Source organism: Oenanthe melanoleuca, chromosome 4 (assembly GCF_029582105.1).
Source record: "Oenanthe melanoleuca isolate GR-GAL-2019-014 chromosome 4, OMel1.0, whole genome shotgun sequence".
NCBI lineage: Eukaryota > Metazoa > Chordata > Aves > Passeriformes > Muscicapidae > Oenanthe > Oenanthe melanoleuca.
The window spans coordinates 4726412-4747014 of record NC_079337.1 but is presented as its reverse complement, the minus strand read 5'-3'; the positions used below and the strand labels follow the sequence as shown (position 1 = coordinate 4747014).

At 41.0% G+C, this 20603-nt stretch overlaps 1 protein-coding gene across 1 annotated transcript in view; it reads right to left on the bottom strand.

The window, feature by feature from the left end:
* Positions 1-1684: 1684 nt before the first annotated feature.
* AFG2A (AFG2 AAA ATPase homolog A) overlaps positions 1685-20603 on the bottom strand; it is a 156038-nt gene continuing 137119 nt past the window's right edge. The window contains 1 exon segment of the mRNA XM_056490009.1: positions 1685-2022. Coding sequence (XP_056345984.1) covers positions 1846-2022 — 177 coding nt within the window. The 3' untranslated portion in view covers positions 1685-1845.

Sequence of the window (20603 nt, the reverse complement as noted above, 5' to 3'; positions counted from 1 at the left end):
AGGATAAATGTTTGCAGGGATGGGATTTTTCCCAAGGCACAAATAGCAGACATGGGCCAGCATTTTCTCCTAGTGTCCTAAAATTCGGTGTGCAAAATTTCCCTCTGATGGCAGCAGGATTCCACAAAGGGGCAGGCAGCCAGCTCCCACCTGCCTTTCTTGTAGTTTCTCAGTTCACATTCACTCCTTGGTGCATGTTCCCAATAAACCTGAGCACTTCCTAAGGAATGGCCATCTAGTTTTAACACTCATCTGGAGCACTATGTAGTGTTATTTTTAGGCTACAAAATCACAAACAGAATTCATTATTGGCAGTGAAAACTGCAGTCTCTCTTTCCTCCCTTCAGGAATAGACACTGCAGTGAAGTGCCAGGGGATAAAGGTATGGCATTTAATTTCTGGAAACCTCAAAATTTTAATGGTTGTGATGAATGATTCACATCCTGAGCTCCAAGCTGGAGTATGTAGAATTTAGAAAAGACGGATAAAGTAGTTTCAGATGCAGTCTTGATTCCCAAGGCAACTTTTCCAGTTCACAGTTTTTTTAATTCCCTCTGTCTGTTTGACTATTAAAGAGTCAAACAATGAAAAAAAATAAAACACCTCACACATATCAGCTGAACTAAGTAAAGGACCCCCTTTTCCTCATCCTCTAATCCTTTACAGCAATAATAAAATTAAATGCTAATTACAGCAACAATAGGTTAGAATGAGAGCAATAAAAAAGCTGTCATTTAAAAATAGTAGATTTCTGTTTAAAAGCTACAAAATGTGTACAGTGTGGAACTAAGTAAAGAGAGAAAAACCACAATCCAGGTGAAGAAATTACCTTTCTGTTGAAGTTTGTGTTGGTGTTGGTTTACCTTTCCCTCCGCTTTTAATGTCTGGACTAGAAAAGCTCAGCCTCTCTGTTGTGGGGAAAAAAACGCTGAATATTAGTTTGCTTAACTGCATTTCATCCTGAGTGCAAGAGCAGAGAGCCCACTAGGACCTGTCATCATTTCAACAGACGATATAACAAAGAAACAACTTGAGGAAATTATATCTGTCCCTGAAGTATTTCATGGTCATTCATAACAGTTTTTGCAAGGAAGTTTTCTCATCCATTAATTAGGGCTCATTATGGATTTTAAGCAGCCAGCTTTAACTTACCTATTTTATCAACATTCCTATTTATTTTGATGGAAACAAATATCAACAACAAGAATCTTTTGCTGACACCTGGCAGTGAGTTCAGGTTAGTGAAGGTCTGGGCAGTTTTTTAAGGTGCCTATCTACCAGCATGTCTACAAAGGAGTTGGTGAAGACCAAAGATAAATGTTTGGCTGTAATCAATCAGGATGCTTTGGCTTTATCTCAGAAAGCCTGTTCGGCAGCTTTGCTGGAGATAATAAATAGAAAAATTCACAACAATGTTAAGCAATTTTTGTAATGAGGCCATTCACTGGGATAGTCCCTGGGATGAAAACAAGAAACAAGAACAAATGAAGGCAATAACAGCATTTGTTGCTTCTCTCTTTAGGGCCAAGAATCCAACAAAATTCAGAATCTGATCTTTCGGGGGGTTTTTTGATACATGGATATACAACTGAGATAAACTGATTTAAACCAGAAATCTGACTACCTCTAAAAGGCAGGTTATACCACTGAAATGGGCAAAATCGAAAGTTTAGGACAAAGTCTATGACAGTCAAAACTTCCACAGGGACTTTTATTACAGCAATTCTGCATTCAGTTAACTCCAGACACTCCACTCACTCCCAGTACAAACTCTTTGGCTTCTGACAGCGTCACAAAGGAAATCTGCCATTCACACAGTGAATGGGGTATGTATTAATTTGCCTTTCAGAGCGCGTGCAGTCCGCTTTGCTGCTGGTAATCTGCATAAAACTGGATTAACGAGTCGGGAATCCTCGGGCTCACGACTGTCAGCGCACTGCGGAAGTGCCGGCCCATGATAGATTTGGCATGGATGTCTTCCTGAAGAGCTAGGAGGGCTGCTTCCCTGCAGACTGCTGTTATCTGCAAAGAAACAACAAAAAACCAAACACTCAGCATTATTATTATTATTATCATTATTATTATTATTATTATTATTATTATTATTATTATTATTATTATTATTATTATTTATTATTATTATTATTAACAACATTACTTGAAGAAAGAGAACACAAGAATATTAAACCACTCAAAATGCAAAATAATCACAAATAGAGTTCTTCCAACTTTTTCCTTTTTTTAAATAAATGAGGTTGTGGGCGATTAGGACATCCAAAAAACAGGATGGAGCTCGAAATACAAACCACAGTTACATTACATTTCACATTACAGCATGCTGCAAATTAACTCACTAATCATATTACCTTGTGTTAAACTCCCCACACCTGATAAATTCAAATCCCAACCACCGGCAATACATTTTTCCATCCCCAAAGTGCAAGAGCAGATATTCCCAGGCTCTGCGGGCACTTTTCTTTCCCAGCTTTGCACTGGGAAAGAAATAAAAACAATTAATTCCGAAAGGAGGCTCGGAGGAGAGGGGTGTGTGGAAGGGGAGGAGGGTTAAGGTCTCATAGCCTGCAATGTGTTTTTAAGCTCTCTGGACTTCAGACAGCGGAAACAGACTGATGCCAGTGTCACTCTAAAGACACATTACTGTGGTGAAAGGAGCTTGTGGAATGAAAAGAGATATTGTGATTTCCAGTGCAACAGGGAAAACAGTGATTGATATTGACTGCTCCCTTATATCTGTAAATGAAAGAGCCAACTGAAACACATTTGTCCGGCTATTCAGCATATTTTCTCTGTTTGTTCACTTACTGAAAGGAGTTCCCCTGCTTATGCTCTGCTAATGGTTGCCAAAGCCGTTTAGTAGCTTTTTAGGGGATTTAGCAGCATGTTTAGGAAGCTTTCACAAGAAAACATGCATGGATTTAGATGGCTTTGTCAAGTTACAACAATATTACTATTAGTTCTGTGCTGCTCTAATGAGCACCAAAGCTAAACACTGCTGTTACGCATTTTAATGCTTTTCAGGACTTCAGAGACAGCTGAACGTGGAAGTGCAGCTGAGATTTAGTGCACCAGCTTCTTGTGGAGATCACTAATACATCACCCAGAAAGTTAACAGAGGCGCCCTGGCCTTTCTGTGCAGGTTTTTCTCTAAGCAGACATTGTGACTGTGTCCCCATCTTGAACAGGAATATTAAGCTACTTAAAGAAAAAAAACTGCACCAGATCAAACATCCCTTGCACTCCCTGCCTACCACTAAACCACTACTACTAAAACCTACCACTAAACTACTACTACTACTACCACTAAAATTCTTTCACAAAGGAGAAGACTTGTGATGGAAAAACAGATCCCAAGCATTCTGGACTCAGAACTTGTGTTGACTTTTGAAGGAGGGGTTCATTCCCCCTTGATAAATACTGCAGGTAAGGCTATAAATGAAGAGTCTCTCTAGAAGTTCTCATAGGCATTACAAAAAAAATCCCCAAATGCAGTCCAGCAGATTTTGGCTGCCCTGCTCTTCTCACGGAGACCATCACCTATCCACAGCATGAAATGCTGAAGCAGGATGTCACTGACAAGGTGCTCGCTTGTCAGCAGCTGTTTTAGTGAAGGACAAGCTGAAGGAGACACTGTAAGGTTGTCACATCCAAAACTGAAGGAACACCACTGCCAATCCTATTTTTTCCTGTTTCATTTGTACACCAATGCACTCAGAAGGAATTCACCCTTAGGCTGATAGTTCTGATGATGCTTTCACCTGTTCTCTGTGCTCTGCCAACACTATCAGTAACAGTGATGATAACTAACCTCCAAAGTTTTTTTTCTTTAATTTTTTTCTTAAACACTGAATCGTAAGTTCTATGATAACTGAAAATCACTAGACATGAGGAAGCACCAGAAAACTGATTATTTTTGGCTTCTTAAAAGCATTTCAGCTGCTTTTAAGGGACAAGGAAAGACTTTTAATGCATAAATTATTTTTCTCCCTTTTCCTGGCTGCACTCAGAATTTTTGTGGACTAAACATTTTCTAGATTATTGAGTAATAAATAGCAGGTGTTACGGCACAGTGTTGAAAATTTAGGCCCTTGTGTCTGATCATAGAATCACATGGAACTGTTTCCATTCCTGGGCTAACCCAGGGGATCAGGTTTCTGAGGTAAGAGATTCAACAAGGCAAGTTTGATTATTTTTCTTTGTTCAAGTATGCAAACCTTAAAAAAAAAGTCCTCACAAGCATTCTCACTAGCTGGTAAAACTAAATCACTCATGGAAAGCAAACACAAGCAGTAGTATAGTCACAGTGACTACACAGGAGGGTGAATTCATCTGGTGAATTAGGCCCTATTGGCCTAAGGTCACTGGTCTGTCATGGAGACTCCTTGACACAGCCACGTTAGGACATTTCTTACCAGATGGAGCAACACGAGGGCTTTTAAATGTAATTTCTGTGGATTGAGGAAAAAAAGAGAAAGCCACAGAAGGTGCTGTGACTGACAGCAGAGGAAGGAGACCCTTTGCAGCAACACATGGATCTTTCCTAGGCTTAGCAGCACTCCAAACCCAGAAGCTGCATCCACATCATCAGCTTCAAAACCCTGTAACAGGTCTATCCCCAATGAACTTCTCCTGTGACTTTCTTAAATCACTTCTTCTTTTGGCCTCTATAAGATCACCCTGTATCAAGTACCACAGTCCAATCACGCCTTACATAATAAAAGCACTTTTGTTTGTATTTCACCTGGCAATTTCAGGAAGTCCTCCTATTCCCTGTGTTATGAGAATGGTGATTCATCTGCTCTTCCCTTTTGGCCTTCCCTATACCATCGATGATTTTACAAAGTTTTATCTCATTCCCTCTCAGTCAAGTCTTTGCAAGCTGAAGAGTCCTCAGTGACTCAGACCTTGCTCCTGCCCAACCTGCCCATTATTCCTCCCATCTGCCATTGCTGCCTTGGCCAGTTCTGCAGTGAGCTCTCATTGCTGAGTGCCTGAAGCTGTGCAGGGCACACAGGGGGCTGTACCAGGCCATAGCTCTGGGTTGCTTGCAATTCCTTTCTTATCATTGTATTTGTACTGAGAGGATTTTTCTCAGAAAATTATCCATGCTGCCTCCAGCATCTTTTCCCAAGTGACTGTATCTAATTTAGGTCAAATTATTTGTGAATTTGAAGCTTGGGCGATATTCTTTTTTCTCCATTGCATTTAGTAAGATGAACAGCCTCTGCCTACCTCTATAAATGAACGCTAAGAACCAACATTACCTACCTGCAAGGCAATTCTTAATGAGTTGCAAATACAAATACAAGGGATCATCACTTTTACATTTATGTACACACACATAAAAAAAAGACATATAAAAGTGCAGTCTTTTGGATCTCTGTGTGTTGTGAGGAACAGGAATAACATTCTGGTCCTGTTCCAAAGGTAAAAATACTGTATCTCACCATACAGAGGGACAAAATAGGTATTTTGTGACTACATCTGAATCCAGAGCGGCTTTCAGCACTAAGGCAGTAATGAAGACATGAAGTGATTGTCAGAGACAGCAGTGATTAAACAGCAAAACACCAGGCACCAGGTAATTAAACTGTAACTACATGGGTGCTACTGCAGCAATAAAGAGCCAGGCAGGTGGGGTAAAAAGCTGCTGAATCTAGGAGTACCAGAATATTATCCCTTAGTTTGGTTTTTATTAATATCATTATAAAAGGAAGTTTACCAAAGAGAATGCTCATTTTTAATGGTGTCAGAGCAATTTATGAACCAATGCAATCATCTGTTGTCTGCAGTTGTCTCTTAGCCTGGGAACAGTTTTGAATTCACGCATAAAAACAGTACATTGCTTTACTAAAGGACTGATTTATCATCTCAGGAAGTGCTTCAAGTTCAGAAAATAAACAATTAATTTAGAATTCTGCTTCAAAGTCAAAAGGAAAGAAGAATTAAAATTTGCTGTCTGAACCCCGCACACAGAGATCAGTAAGAAGCAAAGCCACACACCAGCTCAAAGCTGTGGTGCAAACAATGAGCCCCTCAGCAGAAAAGGATTTACACCTAGTCCTTCGCTCCTGCCCCATTCCATCCCAGCAACAATAAAATGCCCGGTACCAGTTACTGTTCCCCGAATAAACAGCATAAGCACAGTCCATCTTTCCTCCGAAACCAATGGTTACACTGGATGCTTCAGCTGGGCCGATTCTCCCCCATTATGGCATTAAGCACCAACTCTTTCCAGCGGACTCAAAGTCCTTTTCAGCTTCTTTGTATTTAAAGTGCTCTAAATAGCTTTAAAGAACCTCAAAAAAAAAAAAAAAAAAAGCAGCTTCTGTGTTAAAGCCTTAGGTATTTTCAAGAAAGTGGTTTTGTTAGGGCCGAGTGTGCTGGGAACACCTGTGAATGTCGGGTTTAATTGGGCTGCAGCTGCTGTCGATTGTGTGCGCCGTAACTGGCAGCTACTGCCTGGCCCGACATTGTGCTTCATTTTCCTTTTTCCTTCCTTTTTAACTCGCTCCTCCACCCCGCCAGTTAAAGTTGTAAGGGATTGTGTGTGAGAGAGGGATTAGGAGCCTGGAAACAAGAATAGTGCCCTGCGGGTTGTGAATAGCGCAAATTGGGGCGCTTCCTGGCGGAGCAGTACCTGCGAGGCTGAGCGCCCGCCGGGCACCTCAAAGGGAACTGGGACCAGGTCTGGGGACTCTCCTTTTCCTCTCAGCCAGGGAGGGATAAAAGCTTCACACACGGCATTTGAAAAAGACATGAATAACCCCCGGGTCTTGACATCTGTGTCGCACTCGGGCGAATTCCCGCCCTACCCCTGTGCCAGGAGCTGCTCTGTGAGAGCAAAGGACTTCTCTGCACAAAACAGGGAGAGCTGGAAAACTCTCAGAATCCACCTGGACTAAGGCAAAAGGTGGGCATGGATGCCCTTCCAAAGCGAGAAGCTGCTCCCTGGCAGAGTAGCTGCAAGAGGTTGCTGACTGTACTCCTAAAATTCACATAAATAATTCAACGCTCCAGCAGCGCACAACTTCCCACGAGCGATTTGTAGAGGTCTGAAAGCTGTGCTGGGCAGATATGTAAAAACACCTCGGGGTTTGTGCCACCCCCAGCAGGTCACCCCTGCTCAGTGCGGGACGCCACGGCCCCGCTTTCCCTCTTCTCCTTTGTGCAGGCACCACCCGCTGCGGCTGCGGGCTCCCGCCCGGCTCTTGTGCTGGCTCCAGCGCTAAGCTGGCCCTTTCATTCACCGATTCAATGCACTAGACCATCAGAAAACTAATCCAGAAATAAAATAAAAAGAGCCTTAGCTTGCTGCTGGGATATTGAGGTGGGCTCAGGGGGGATTCGACAAGTCGGAATGAGAGGAGTGGGGAGACCTGCCCTAGATAAGAATGCGATTTTAAGATGTCACAAATATCTTTTTTTTTTTTTTTTTTTTTTTTAATGGGCTAAACTGAGAGTGTCTTAGCTGCTGAGAGGTAAAGTTTTTGATGTGTTTCAAAAAGGCCTAAAAGTAGTACTTCTCTTGTGTTTCAACTTCCCTGTTTCATGTATAAACCAAGGAAAGATAAGAAACAGCTTTTACTCTTGCTTGCACAGAGAAATTGTTACAGATTGCTACAAATCTTGTTCTGTATAGAGGAAAAAGTTTCCAATACTGTGGAATTGTGGATCACCTTATGAAAAATTTTGACCAATGTTTGAAAGACAAAGAATCACCATCTCTTCATTCTGCTCAGTTCTGTGTTCTGTGTAGATTTAAATGGGATGAATCATAGAATCAAAGAATGGTTTGGGTTGGAAGGGACTTCAAAGATTACCTAGTTCCAACCCCTCTGCCATGGCCAGGGAACCTTCCACTAAACCAAGTTGCTCAGAACTTGGCTTTGAACACTTCCATGGATGAGGCGTACACAAAATTATACAATTATACATTTGGGCATTTTGCAAAGGGAAAATAATTTGTTCTAAACAGAAAACAATGAAGTGTATTAGCATCACACTTTTCAGACAGTATCCATTCACTCCTCAGATTCATGTACTGAACCATGGCAGCTATGGAGTGATTTGCTTAGGATATGATTATTGCTCCATAAAATTTTCCCAGCTGAAGTGTGCAAGGCCCTCACAGGCCACACAAGTGCCTCAGTGAGACAGAGGCTTCTTTGATCTCTAAGTAGCTATGTTGTAAAATGTTATGAGCTTTCCTCAAGTTAAAGCACTCACATCTCTACAGTTCTGTATTGAGGAACACCGCCTTGGAGCAGATGAGTTCCTACCCTTGGCAATGATAGTCTACAATTAGCTATTATTTTTCATAAAAATATAGACTTCTTTCTCCCTTGTTTATTAAAGGAACATTCAGTATGAGCAGACATCGGACTGTCTTCTTTAAAACAGGTCTGTACTGATGAGGCACCATCTTTGCAACTCTTTAATGGATAAGACAGGTATTACTTTTTGAGCAACCTGGTCTAGTGGAAGGTGTCCCTGGCGATGGCAAGGGGGTGGAATGAGATTAAGATCTCTTCCATCCCAAACCACAAACTCAGGATTATGTGTATCCTGTGTCTCTGAGAGAAAACGATCTCTGCTATTCCTGATTCCTTTCATGAGAAATTGTTAAGCACATGTATTGAATAAAACCAGTTCCCTTAATGATGTCTGTAGGTGACCTTAGTTCAGAGCATTCAGCCCCAGATCTACACAATTTAATGTGCCATTTGCTTATTTGTGTAATTTTGTGGCTTGATGTGCAGGTGGCCATGTGCGTGGGTGTCCAGCTTACCTGAGGTGCTGCACATGGACACAAAGCTGCGCTGCTGCCTGAATACATCTGATTTCACCAGGATGGGGGTTTCCACTCGCCCTTTCCATGGTGACCAGAGACAGCAAAGACCAAGTCCTCCTTTTGCCTTCTCCTCCTGGTCTCAGTCAGGCTTCAGAATCAGCTGAAGGTGAGCCAAGAGCTGAGCCAGACAGCCCAGCTTTCAGTGGGATAATCATGGCAACAATTAATGAGGCAGAGCGACCCCAAAATGCTGCCTTTAATTGCTCTTCCAGTACCAGAAACTGAGCAGGGGCTCTGCCCGGGCAGCAGACAGCATCACATGTACCAGTAGCTCCTGCTATTCTATAAAGCTCACACACGCCCAAGGAAGGGAAAGATGAGGTATGTAGCCAAAATTAGGTGTATGTATCATAACTCCAGCACATGATGACAGCTAAGGGGAATAAAGCAGAGCTCTCAGTGGTACATGCTAAGTGTCATCACACATACCTCTGCTCATCCCAACATGTTCTAACAGAGCGAAGCCCCGGCTCCATCTGCAAGCTTTCTTTTTTTCTTCCTTCCACTCTCAAAAAATATTACTAGATGTGGTATCCTTCCAAGCAATGTATAAAACATGTAAATTCCAATTTCAATTTTGCAACTACAAGCCCAAAATGCAGCTATTTTCCAAGAGGCGCTCTGCCGATATGGCTCCCATCACTTTGGCAGAGATATGGCATAGCTACACCTCTCACAAAGGAATTCCGTAACAAAACGAGTTTTTACATGCTGGGACTAAATATTTTTAAACAGCACTCGCTGCCAACTTCAAGTTTCAGCTATATTTGTGCAACTAAAAAAAAACAAAAAACCAGCCCCCCCCAAAAAAATCACATGGATGTTTCTATAAAAGATTAAGCTGCATTTCTGGTTAACCTCAGAATTATTTCATTTTTATATAAACATTTAATGGGAAAGTTTAACTTCTTCCCTTCAATGAGGAAAAGGAAGCCAAGCCACTAGAAAAACAGAGTCTTTCTATGTGTGTGTGTGTGCACGCACTCATTTTAATTAAAAGTAATTAAGAGAATCCTGTGTTCTCACTCACAGTCTGCTGGTGCTGCAGAGGGCCTGGATACAGAGCCAAGGGTATTCTGCCGAACGCCACCAGCAAGAAAGATTGGATTATGCAACTAAAAATTTAAAACTAGAAGACTTCATTACTACCTGTGGCTGTCGTGAGTTTCTCCTTATGAAAAAATCTGTATAAAATACATTTGGCAGCTCCTACCTTATGAAACCTATCAGGGTGGAGGTGTTAAGTGGTTACTGCATTTGCTCGATAGCTTTTCAGATTTTGAGGCACTTACAAGGCTAGGTGATATGTTCGGAATATTCCCTGTTTCTTGCACTGGAAGATAATTCTTTCCTTTCCTTTCCTTTCTCAAGTTTAACCTGAGCAGAGGCCTCAGACTCCTATCAAAACAAAGCAAATAAAAGCAATTCTGCAAAAAGAACTGGAAGAAGTGCTCTCCCTTCCATAATATTTTTTTTTTTTGTCAACAGAGCACAGCCAGTCGAACTGTCTTTCACCTCCTTTCAGCTCCAGCTGCATTTCCATTACATTATATCACCATTTAAAGGTAGCTGCAACCCAAAACTTTTGAATCCAACTAGCAAAGAAGGAAAGCAAAAAAAATTATTCTTTCATGGGTTCATTTAAACTCTGCCTTTCATTCCATCTTTGGAGCCATGGCAAATATTGTCCTGATTTGGATCTTACATAGCAGGTTAAAAAAAGAAATTGCAGTTACCTACATATCATAATACAATACAGTAAAAGCAAACTCACCCAGTTAAAAATAATGACAAATCTTCTAGAAACTTAGTTTTTCTGTCAATTTGGGCAGAAAACACACAAATCCTACAATAATAAGAATTATATTTTCTGGGTGACATGTGCAAACACATCCTGGGTTGAGGCAGGAGGTGAGAAAAGACATTTGGGGAGAACACACATAAGGCCTTTGGATTCCAAAACGAATAATGTCCTTAATGGAAGCTCTCTAGCTTTTATTTATTGGGTTCTCAGTTCCTGGAAGGTGTGAGATGTCTCCTGTGGAGTATCTATTTCCTCAGCAGAAAGCTAGAAGAATTTCAGGCTGTTTCTAAGTTTACCTCTTGGAGCTTCCCATGGCACCAGATGCTCATGTTTCCCAGGAAAATCAGGGAGGAGGACTACTGCATGCCTGTATTCCAGGGAGGCAGAGTGTGGCTGGGAGGACAGGCAGACCTAGAAAGCAACGCCATTAAGCTCCAGCAAAATGCCTTTGTGTATGGTTATTACTCCTAAAGGAGAGTAATTTCCAGCAAAAAATGCTGGAAAAGAACTTATTCAAACTTTAATGCAGGTTTTGCTTGTGCAAGAAAAGAAATGAAGTAATTGCAGCAAGAAAAGAAACCATTAATGATGTAAATACATGGAACAAGAAAAGTGGGGTACCAACAATTACCTTGAGCTAAGGACTGATGGATTGTATTTCAATGGAATAGAAAGTCAATTAAGGTGTCTGCTTTTGCACTGTTAACATTACAGCTTATAATTTGGGTGCTCTCCTCCAGCTGAGGAAACTGAATCCACATGTCTGAAAGTTAGCAAGATCTGCTTACTCCATGGATAATAGATCTAATTTAACAAATTCTTTTCTTTCATATTTGTAAACTCCTTCTCCATTTGTGCAACATCATTGCAAAAACCTCCTTGGTCTCGGGTTTTCTCCCCTTCCTTCCTTGTCAAGGCAAGACAATGTAATGCAAATTTCCAACACTACGAAGACTTAAAAAACAGGTCGCTTGAATTTCTCTTCACAAAGATGCTTTATATTCAAAAATTACCCCTCAGCATTTCTGCAAATATGCACAAGGGGAAACAGAGGAGTTTCCCTTCCCCTACCTCCATGTTGTATGCAGCCTTGTTTTTTAATGTTAACAGCATTTCAACTTCTAAGAAGTTGCAGTCTAGCATGATACTCAAGCAATTTAAGGCTAGAAAAGTACAAAATTTATGCTTAATAGTGTTCAAGGGAGGAGAGTGAGCTCAGAAACTGTAACACAACTAAGGACCACAGCTGAAAGACCCTAAAAAGCCACTTAAAAAACATGCAACTGGTGACAGGACAGTCCTGAAATGAACCCAAGGGACACTTTGAGGGACACTTTCAAATTGAAGTCACCATCAGGTTTTCTGCCTCCTGCTGTAGGGCTGGTTTGCCTACCAGAACCTGACCATCTACTCCTCTTACCTGCAGTGCTGTGGGTGCACTCCTCTTGCCAGAGCCTGCAGACACATACACCTTCTCCTGAACTTCCCTAAATATTTTACTATGCTGAATTGTGCGGCCAAGTTATATAATGACACAATAAAGCAAAACTGCTCTTCCTAGAGCCATTCCAGCCTATCTAACAGGCTCAGAAATCACCCAGCAACCCACTTTGTATGGCACAGAGGAGGATTCTAAGGATGACAGCATACAACAGCATGTGCCAAGTGGCCATGAGTCAATGAGGTAGAAAAAAAAAAAGGACACCTTAATTGTAACACTGACTTTGTCCTTAGCAGACGCTGCTCTGTCTGCCTTGTGTGGGTATCTACAACTGGTACTGTTTCCAGATCCTTGTCAAGAGCTCAGTTCAGGAGATTTGCTCAGGAATTGCCTATGTGCATGAGAAAGCGTGAACTTCCCACTTCCCTGTGTATTGTATTTACCCATTTCATGTTAGATGTACATATAGCAGGACTCAGACAGAAAGTCTTAACTCCTCTGCAAAAACAATAAAAGGTGACCAAAAGAATGAAGACACCACATCCAGGATGCTGCCACAGAAGTACAGTTTTCCATACTGCACCAAAAACCAAATGATATTTTTTCTCAGCTTTGTAATTATTCAGTACTGCAAGAGCAGATGTCCTTAACATTCCCCACTTGGTATCATATTTAATACTTTCCATGCTATCTGGAAGATTCTTTGATATCAATCATCTGTTTTTTATGGGGTGAGCAAGTTTTAAATGCATGAAATGTCATGGGGAAGCTGGACTTTATTCCTTCCTTTCAATTTGCATGACACTGCATGACTGGTACCTCCCTCAGCAGCCCAGACTGGTGAAAGTGCTTCTTTTAGCTCAAAGGGCTGTGACTGAGAAAGCCTCTCTTGTGCTGCAGTGTGCACCTCCTATTTATCAAGTGACTTCCAGATCAAATGGATAACTCTGAGACTTTGAATGGGCACAGCACCAGGGCGAGACTCCCTCCACTGAAGCCCTTTCCCCCCACATAACCATGTTGGGAACAGCAGCCCTAGCATCAGGGAGCCTGAAACAATGTGGGACTCTCACTCTGCATCATTAAATGCTATTTTACTAAACAAAAGGCCACAAGTAAGTCATATTGTATCCATAAGCACATGCATGCCACAGGCCTTTCCCCTTCCCATATTTCCCTCAGCTGTTGATCATGCAAAATCCCATGGAAGACGTATTTCAACTTTTGGGTTGTTTTTTTTTACTTTTTTTTGGTGAGAGCAGGACTTTTTACCCCTCAGTGGACACAGCACTCAAACCACACTGCCAAATATTATATGATGTCCTTTCCAGAGTTAATTTTTAATTTCCTGACTCCACCTGACTCCACTGCATGAGAAATTTTCAAATTGTCTTGGCGGTCACTTAGAGGCATGTGCAGACCTAATTGCAGGCGTGAATGCAGTGCAAGCCCAAATGTAAACCTTCAGACTAAGTGAGGAATTTCTGTAGCATTAGTTCCTTGGTTGAATTAAGTTCCAGAGAGACCCACAGCCCTAGGATCAACTGCAAATGTAACACAAAGGGTGCGAGCCTTTCTTGCCCCAGCCTACAACCTGGGGAGGCAGGTGTTTTCAATGTGTCACTCAAAAACCTGGTGATTTTTTATTTTCATTTTTTAATGCCACAATTCATAACCCACAGATGTTGTGCATGGCTATAAATCTTGGCACCCTCTCCTCTGCATAAGAGTTTCTCCTGGTATTCAATTTTCTTTGCTTTACCTTAAGTCACCCTAATCATGCTGACATCTACTATCGATGATTATATTAGCCCTAAAAGATCCTTAAACAAATGAAAAGGACTGACTTCTACTCCTAAAGTTCTGCTTCCAATTTTCTAAAGGAAATTAAATAATGTATAAATCAAATGCTGGGCGCAGACCCAGGCAGCTGAACATCGCTTTGTCCTTTCAAAGCGAAGACGAAGTGTCTGCTATGGAAGGGACAAGCCAAGAGAAATAAAGCTTAACCTCAGCTCCATGTGAAAGTGATTTGGGATAATCGGGGGAATCTGAAAAGAGGTTAAAATGGGGACCACATACTAACAGGGGAACTTCACACAACGATTAAAAATATATCAAGAGCTGACCTTCACCTGGAGGAGCTGCACAGCCCTGACAGCTTTGTTACACCAGAGCAGAGTGTGAAGGGCAGGAGAAAGAAGAGATGAGCAGCAGGAAGTCAAAAATCTATTTATGGCTGCAATTTGTCATGTCTTGGTAATCTTATCAGGGTGAGTTTCTTTCAGTTCTGCAAGATTTATAACTAAGTACTGCCTGACAACCTTGCAGTAAGTGTGCACACTACTTCCCAGTGCTCCTTTAGCTAGTACACAATACTTAGATTATTAAATCAACCATCAAGGGACTTCCTAATTTATGTACTATTGATGGACTGCTGATCCTTCTCTTTAACACAGTATATGTATCTACAAATCAGTTAAATGTGCTAGATTTCTTCCTGATATTATTTTTTGAGCAAGCAATTGCCACAAGGCATTTCTTAAAACTATTGGGAGCAGATGTACTTTGTAATATGATTTCTCAATTAAAAGAAGATCCTAATCAAGTCTATACTGCTTCAACATGAGTTCATGCTGACATTTTTGCACACAGAAGGGTGGATTTGAAATTTCTGATCAGCACAAGACTTCACAGTTAGGGTCAGCCTAACCCTATTCACATAAACTGAACTTTGGGAGAGACAAAAAGATGTGACGTACAGCTGTCAGTGCCCCAACTATGTACACTCGTATTTCCAAAATATTGCTCTCCTCATCTTTACAAAATACAAAATATTTCACATGTGATGCAAATGGCCCTTAAGTTTAGACGGTGGAGAAGTCTCATCTTTACACTTTCTTGAGAAACCTGCAAAATTATTTTCAGCACTGTCACTTAGCAGTTGTTTGGTCTGTCACCACAGGAACTGAACAGCTGGCAAAGCAGGGACAGCCATGTAACACTTACATGTGAATGTCAGTTCAATACACATCTTGCTTAGCTGTTGGAAATCTGACAAGGAATGCTTCACTGTTTAAAAAAAAACCAAAACATAAAAGCATAAACAAAATTCCTATAAATTTATTTGCCTATTAAAAAGAAGAGTCTGTATACACACTCTTTTACTGTAGAGTTGAAGTACACCATGAGTGTAACAGCCACTTAATGGGATGCAAATTCATCTGAATATCAAGCACCCTCGATTCAGAAGAACCTACAAGTCTACTTTACCAACAAGCATCCATGTCTTTCACAAAAGCTATAAAACATTAGAACACACTTCAGGAATGTTATTACTGTAAAAGAGGCAATTCAACCAACCTGTGAGCAGGGAGATTCTCCCATCCATCTCCCTGTCTTCTGACAGACCCCCTGCAAATGAAGCACCAGACCAGGCTATGGCTGTGCTTGAAAAAGCAAAGCAAGTACTGGAACTGAGGGGGATTTCATGGCACCACAGGGCTTCACACAAACACTGCCAGAATAAACTCCTCTGTCAGACCTCCAAGTTTCACATCACTTTGTCTCTGCAGGTTCCCAAATATCAATAGCAAGAAGAAAAAAAACAAACCATAAAGAAGGATGGGAAGAAGTAGGAAGTTTTCACAGAGTGTGGTAGTTTGCCATCTTTGGATTTAAACAAAACCAGTCACACAGTGTGTTACTCACACATGAAAAGAGGAGAGCCAAGAAGCAAAAGAGAGGCTTCTCTCTTTTCCTCTCTCCCTGTTTCAAGAAAGCATCCCTGAAAGCACACAGGCATCTGTTTTGAGTTCCTCTGACGTCAGCAAACACCACTGAAGTAAAGCACATCCTTAAATATGTTCCAAATCTCTTATCTGCTTTTAATAATTGGAAGCTAAGTGGAAGATACAAGTCATTGAGCAGGATCTTTTTCGCCTTTAAGGTGATGGTACTTAGTTCCTCTGCAAAACTTTGGACTCAGTAATATCCACTATCAGAAGTAGAAATGGATTTTAATGCAGGATTCAATCAAATTACAAATGCTAAAATTCATGCTCTGGTCCCAGAGAGAAGGTGTGATTAATAACTGTGTTGTATTCCTTTGGTGCTTTATATTTCTACCTATTTTTCATATATTGATCTCTCCAGTAAAAGGAAAATAGGAAGAAACTCTGGTACAAGGCTACTCATCCCTGCCAGGTCATTTGTTGTGGTCAGCAACTCAGGCAGTGTGTGGTTGGTGGTCTTGGAGAGTTTGGGAGAGGGATAATGAATGTGGGAGAGGAGTATGAAATATGGTCCTTTCCAACAGACTATGTGAAACATTACCTGCCAAGGATCCTGGTAGAGTTAGGCAAAAGTCACTCCTAGCAGGAGGCAGCCATTTGACAATCCTGGAGAGGGACTGAATGTAGGATTACAGTCTTGTCACAAATGTCATTTGTCATCACCTAGCAAACTCGACTAATAGCTGGGAAAAGCTGCCTTCCTCAGGTCAGTGCTCATTCATGTCCCAAACCTCATGGACCATCAGCAGGGAGGGGGTTACAGCAGCCACTGTGGTGCCTGGCATGGCAGGGACTGGTTCCTGGGACTGCCATGGGAGATACTGCAATAGGATTTAGTTCCTCAGCAACAGGCAGGATCAAGTCCTAAATTAGCAATTCCCAGCTTTCATTAAGTTTATTCATCTTTAGGCCAATTTACCTGCTGGCATAACTCCTCTGGGGATTGTGCCAGCAAAGACTTTGGCCTAATAATTTCAGATTAATTTCTGTATCATCATCATTGTGTGGCTTTGGGAAGACTATTTGTATATCCTGCTATAGACCTTGTGAAGCAAACACTAATTATGAAGGAAAATTTTTGACTCCACAACTACTCTTCCAAAATTAAAAATAAAAAAAAAAAGAGTAGTCTAGACCATGGACAGGAATTCCAGATGGAAATATGTTTAACAAATATGGAAAGTGAATACTTTCCCGTATATTGCTTTGTGAGTTATTAGCACCTAAATAGTCTCCATGGTCAAAAGTGTTATTAATGAGCTGGAAGACAAAGTGATGTAATCAGGAGGGATCAGCAGTAATTTCTCCTGCAGAAGATTTACATGCGGCAGCCATGTGTGTTTGTTTATGATCTCTACATCTGGTAATGAGCTCTCGACGCGATGGAGAGCTGCGGTGGAATAATGCACCCTGCTCCTCACACGCACTAATTAATGCTCTATTTAATCTGGGAAAAGGCACTTTAAAAATAAACACTCATTTCTAGCAGACCATAAAGGATAGGTAACAACTGAATCACACCACACAGGCCTAAAAACTGGTGTGTAGCAACCTCTCAGGCATTAAAAAAGTTGAGTTTTAACTCCCAGAGTACCACAGAAAGAGTGTGTAAACATACAGATCTCTCCAGCACTACAAACATACACTAACAGATAACTAACACTAACCCTAGATACCCACAGAGACAATCAAAGCCAGGTGATAATCTGTAGAAATGATAAAAAACAGCAAGAGATGGCAGAGCTAAAATATTCCCCATGACACCAGATGTTAAACCATGTTTTGTGTTCACAATACACCTACAGTAATGCTGTTGGCCATCACCTCATCCACCTCATTCTGACAATAGATAACATGAGCAATAAATCATGATTTCCACAACGACAGGAAAAGCAGCCATTGCAAAGATGGTTATATCTTGGCTGCTGAGGGGGAAATGCAGTGGGGGCTCAGCATCCTCAGCTTCCACTGGAGTCGTTCCACTGCTTTCAGTCAATTCACCAAGGCCTTGTCTCCACAGGATGTTACACTGGAACAGCTACTGCATTTACAGTCACACCCCATCTCAATCCAGGATAACTTCCTCACATTGACATGCCCTCAGAAGTACAAGAGCATTCGTCTGTGGCTGCATTTAGCCCTAGGCTGGAATCTCACAAGGTAACGGAGAAGAGAGATTTGGCTTTATCTTATAAACTGTGCTAATATATCTCACCACCCTTTGGATTGGAGCCAACTTCTTCTCTCTAATCTCCCAATCATTTCCCACAGAAAACCTGTACTTTCTTTAGCCTGTGAAAGAAGACAAAAATCAAGAAAGTCACAGGGATTGCAGGGCATGGAAAGCCTTTGTGAGCTGTATCGAAGAGCAAATTTCCCAGCCTGAGATACCAGAGCAATGAAATGGCCTCTTTTAGTGTCAGAAATTGCCATGGTGGCTTAAAGAAAACCTGCTTAGGCTACAAGTATGGAGGAACAACACTTCAGAGATTTGGGATTTTAAAGGTAAATCAGGTAAAACAGATAAACACAGAGCAAATATATGAGTAAAGATTGAAATTTTTCATGTATATTGAAGTGGCAGTGTGAAAATAGTGTTTCTCCTGCCAGGTACAACTCCTACACTCCCACTCACACATCCAATGTACAGAGTTTGCAGCTGAGGACTTCTTGTGTGCTCTTCAGTTGCAATTAAAAAAGGCATTTTTGCAGTGCTGACAGCTCAGACCCCCATCCACACCCACTGAGACCATCTGGCACATCCCTGCCTCCCCTGTTGAGATTTCCCAAAGCAAGCAGAGAAGACCAAGGGGGAACCACACATTTGACAGGGATATTCTGACATGAATGGTGAGTTGTCAAAACGGAACCAGCAGTTCCCTAAAACTAGTTTGGTTTCAGGAAAAGAATGTTCAGGATGCAGTCTGCAGATATGTGCTGGGTTCTATCCCGGCAGTAAGTGTAGGTGGGCAAATGACAAGTCAATTTTAGAGGGGCCAGTCCACTCTCCACTTCCACCAAGGCTTTTCTGATTAAAAAATTATGGCTTTTTATCAGTGTCTGAATATCCATAGGTTCCTAGGTCTGCAGAGAATCTTTGCTCTGCTTAGGCTTGCTCTTTATTTTTCTTTCAGAGATAAAACAAGCCAGGGCTTCAAACCATGCAGGGTTTTAATGCTGCAGAATCCCCACGTACCCACTTCCTCTCATTCCTCAGCTCTTCTCTATCTGATTTACTGTTTACTTACAGACCATATGGGAAACATGTCGGGAAAGCACGCATCCGGGTTCACATTCACAATAAATACTTTTTATGACTATTCCCATGACCTGCAGCAACAGACTAGATTAGTCGCCCACAACTATGTATAATCACACAATCATTTAAATACATTTTCAAAACAGAATATGTGCTGAGATACAGATCAACTGAATATTCCTCTTTCTAAAATCTATTTCCTACAACTTTACCATTTCCACCTGAGACAGAAAGTCTTATCTTTCAACTGTGGAGTCAATATAAACAGAAGAACACGAACACCTGGGTCCATGTAAAAGTGCAGCCAAGCAAATTATCAGCCTGGGCTGCTCAGTTTTCTTAGCAAAAGAATTATGAAGTGAAACAGCAAAAGAGCTGAAAATAGATGTTAATGCTATCAAAATGTGAAAAAAACCCTCTTTTTTATTCGCTGTTTCATGAAACCAAACTTCCTCAAATTTTAAGTTCATCCAAAAGCAGAATTGCAAACGCATTCTATTTTGATGATCAGAGTGTAGAATATTTCCCAAACTGAATACATTATTTAATTCAAAGCCAAATAAACAAAGGGTCAAATTCAACCTCACTCATTCTATTTAGCAACAAAATTGAAAGGGAATCTTGAAAAAGTAATTTTCAATTGAAATACTTAAAATCTTTTCAAGGTGAAACATTCTGAATTCTGTTTCTAATGTAAAAAGTTAAGTCAATGATACAAAATGAAAGAAATTATTGAATTTAGTGTTTCTGAATAATTTTTTAATCAGAAAGAAGTATAAAGCAAAATTAGTAACTACATTTTTTCCCGTGTAAGTAGACAGCTATGTCTTGTCCATTTCATCTTATTCAGGATTTAGGGTTTTTTTTCATTTTACATCAAGCTGTGGGTTGAAGAAAAATTTTCTGTGTCACTTTTGCTTTGGGAAATGGTTCTGATAGTCTTTTAACTCAAAGCTGGCAGGAGCAAAGACTGCTTGTAGCTCTCCCCTACCTCCTCTCCCTGTGGAAGCTGGCAAGCTCATCTGCTGCAGAATACTTGGAGAAATCTCCTTGGCCAAACTGACTAATTGCATCATGTTCCAATACTTAATCAGAACACATGGAAATGCTCCTTTTGTTAAATGCATAAAGATTAAAAAATTAGAGATTTCGCAAGGTAACTTGGCTTCTTAGAGCTCTATGGTTTTATGAAATGGAGGTTGGGTGCTGTTTCTACAGGCGAATGTTGGGATACTGTTGTAATCTTGTAAAAATGAAAAGGGGGCTTGTTTTTCTTCTTTTTAAGGAATGCTTTACCTGAGGTTTTTGAGATGAAGTGCAAAGCACTGTAAAGTGTTTCCACTGCAACACTGTAAAGTGTTGCAATGCTGGCGTTCAGCAAAGCACTGAGCAAGGGCTGAGCTGGAACACTTGAGCGAGCCTTGTGCTGCCAG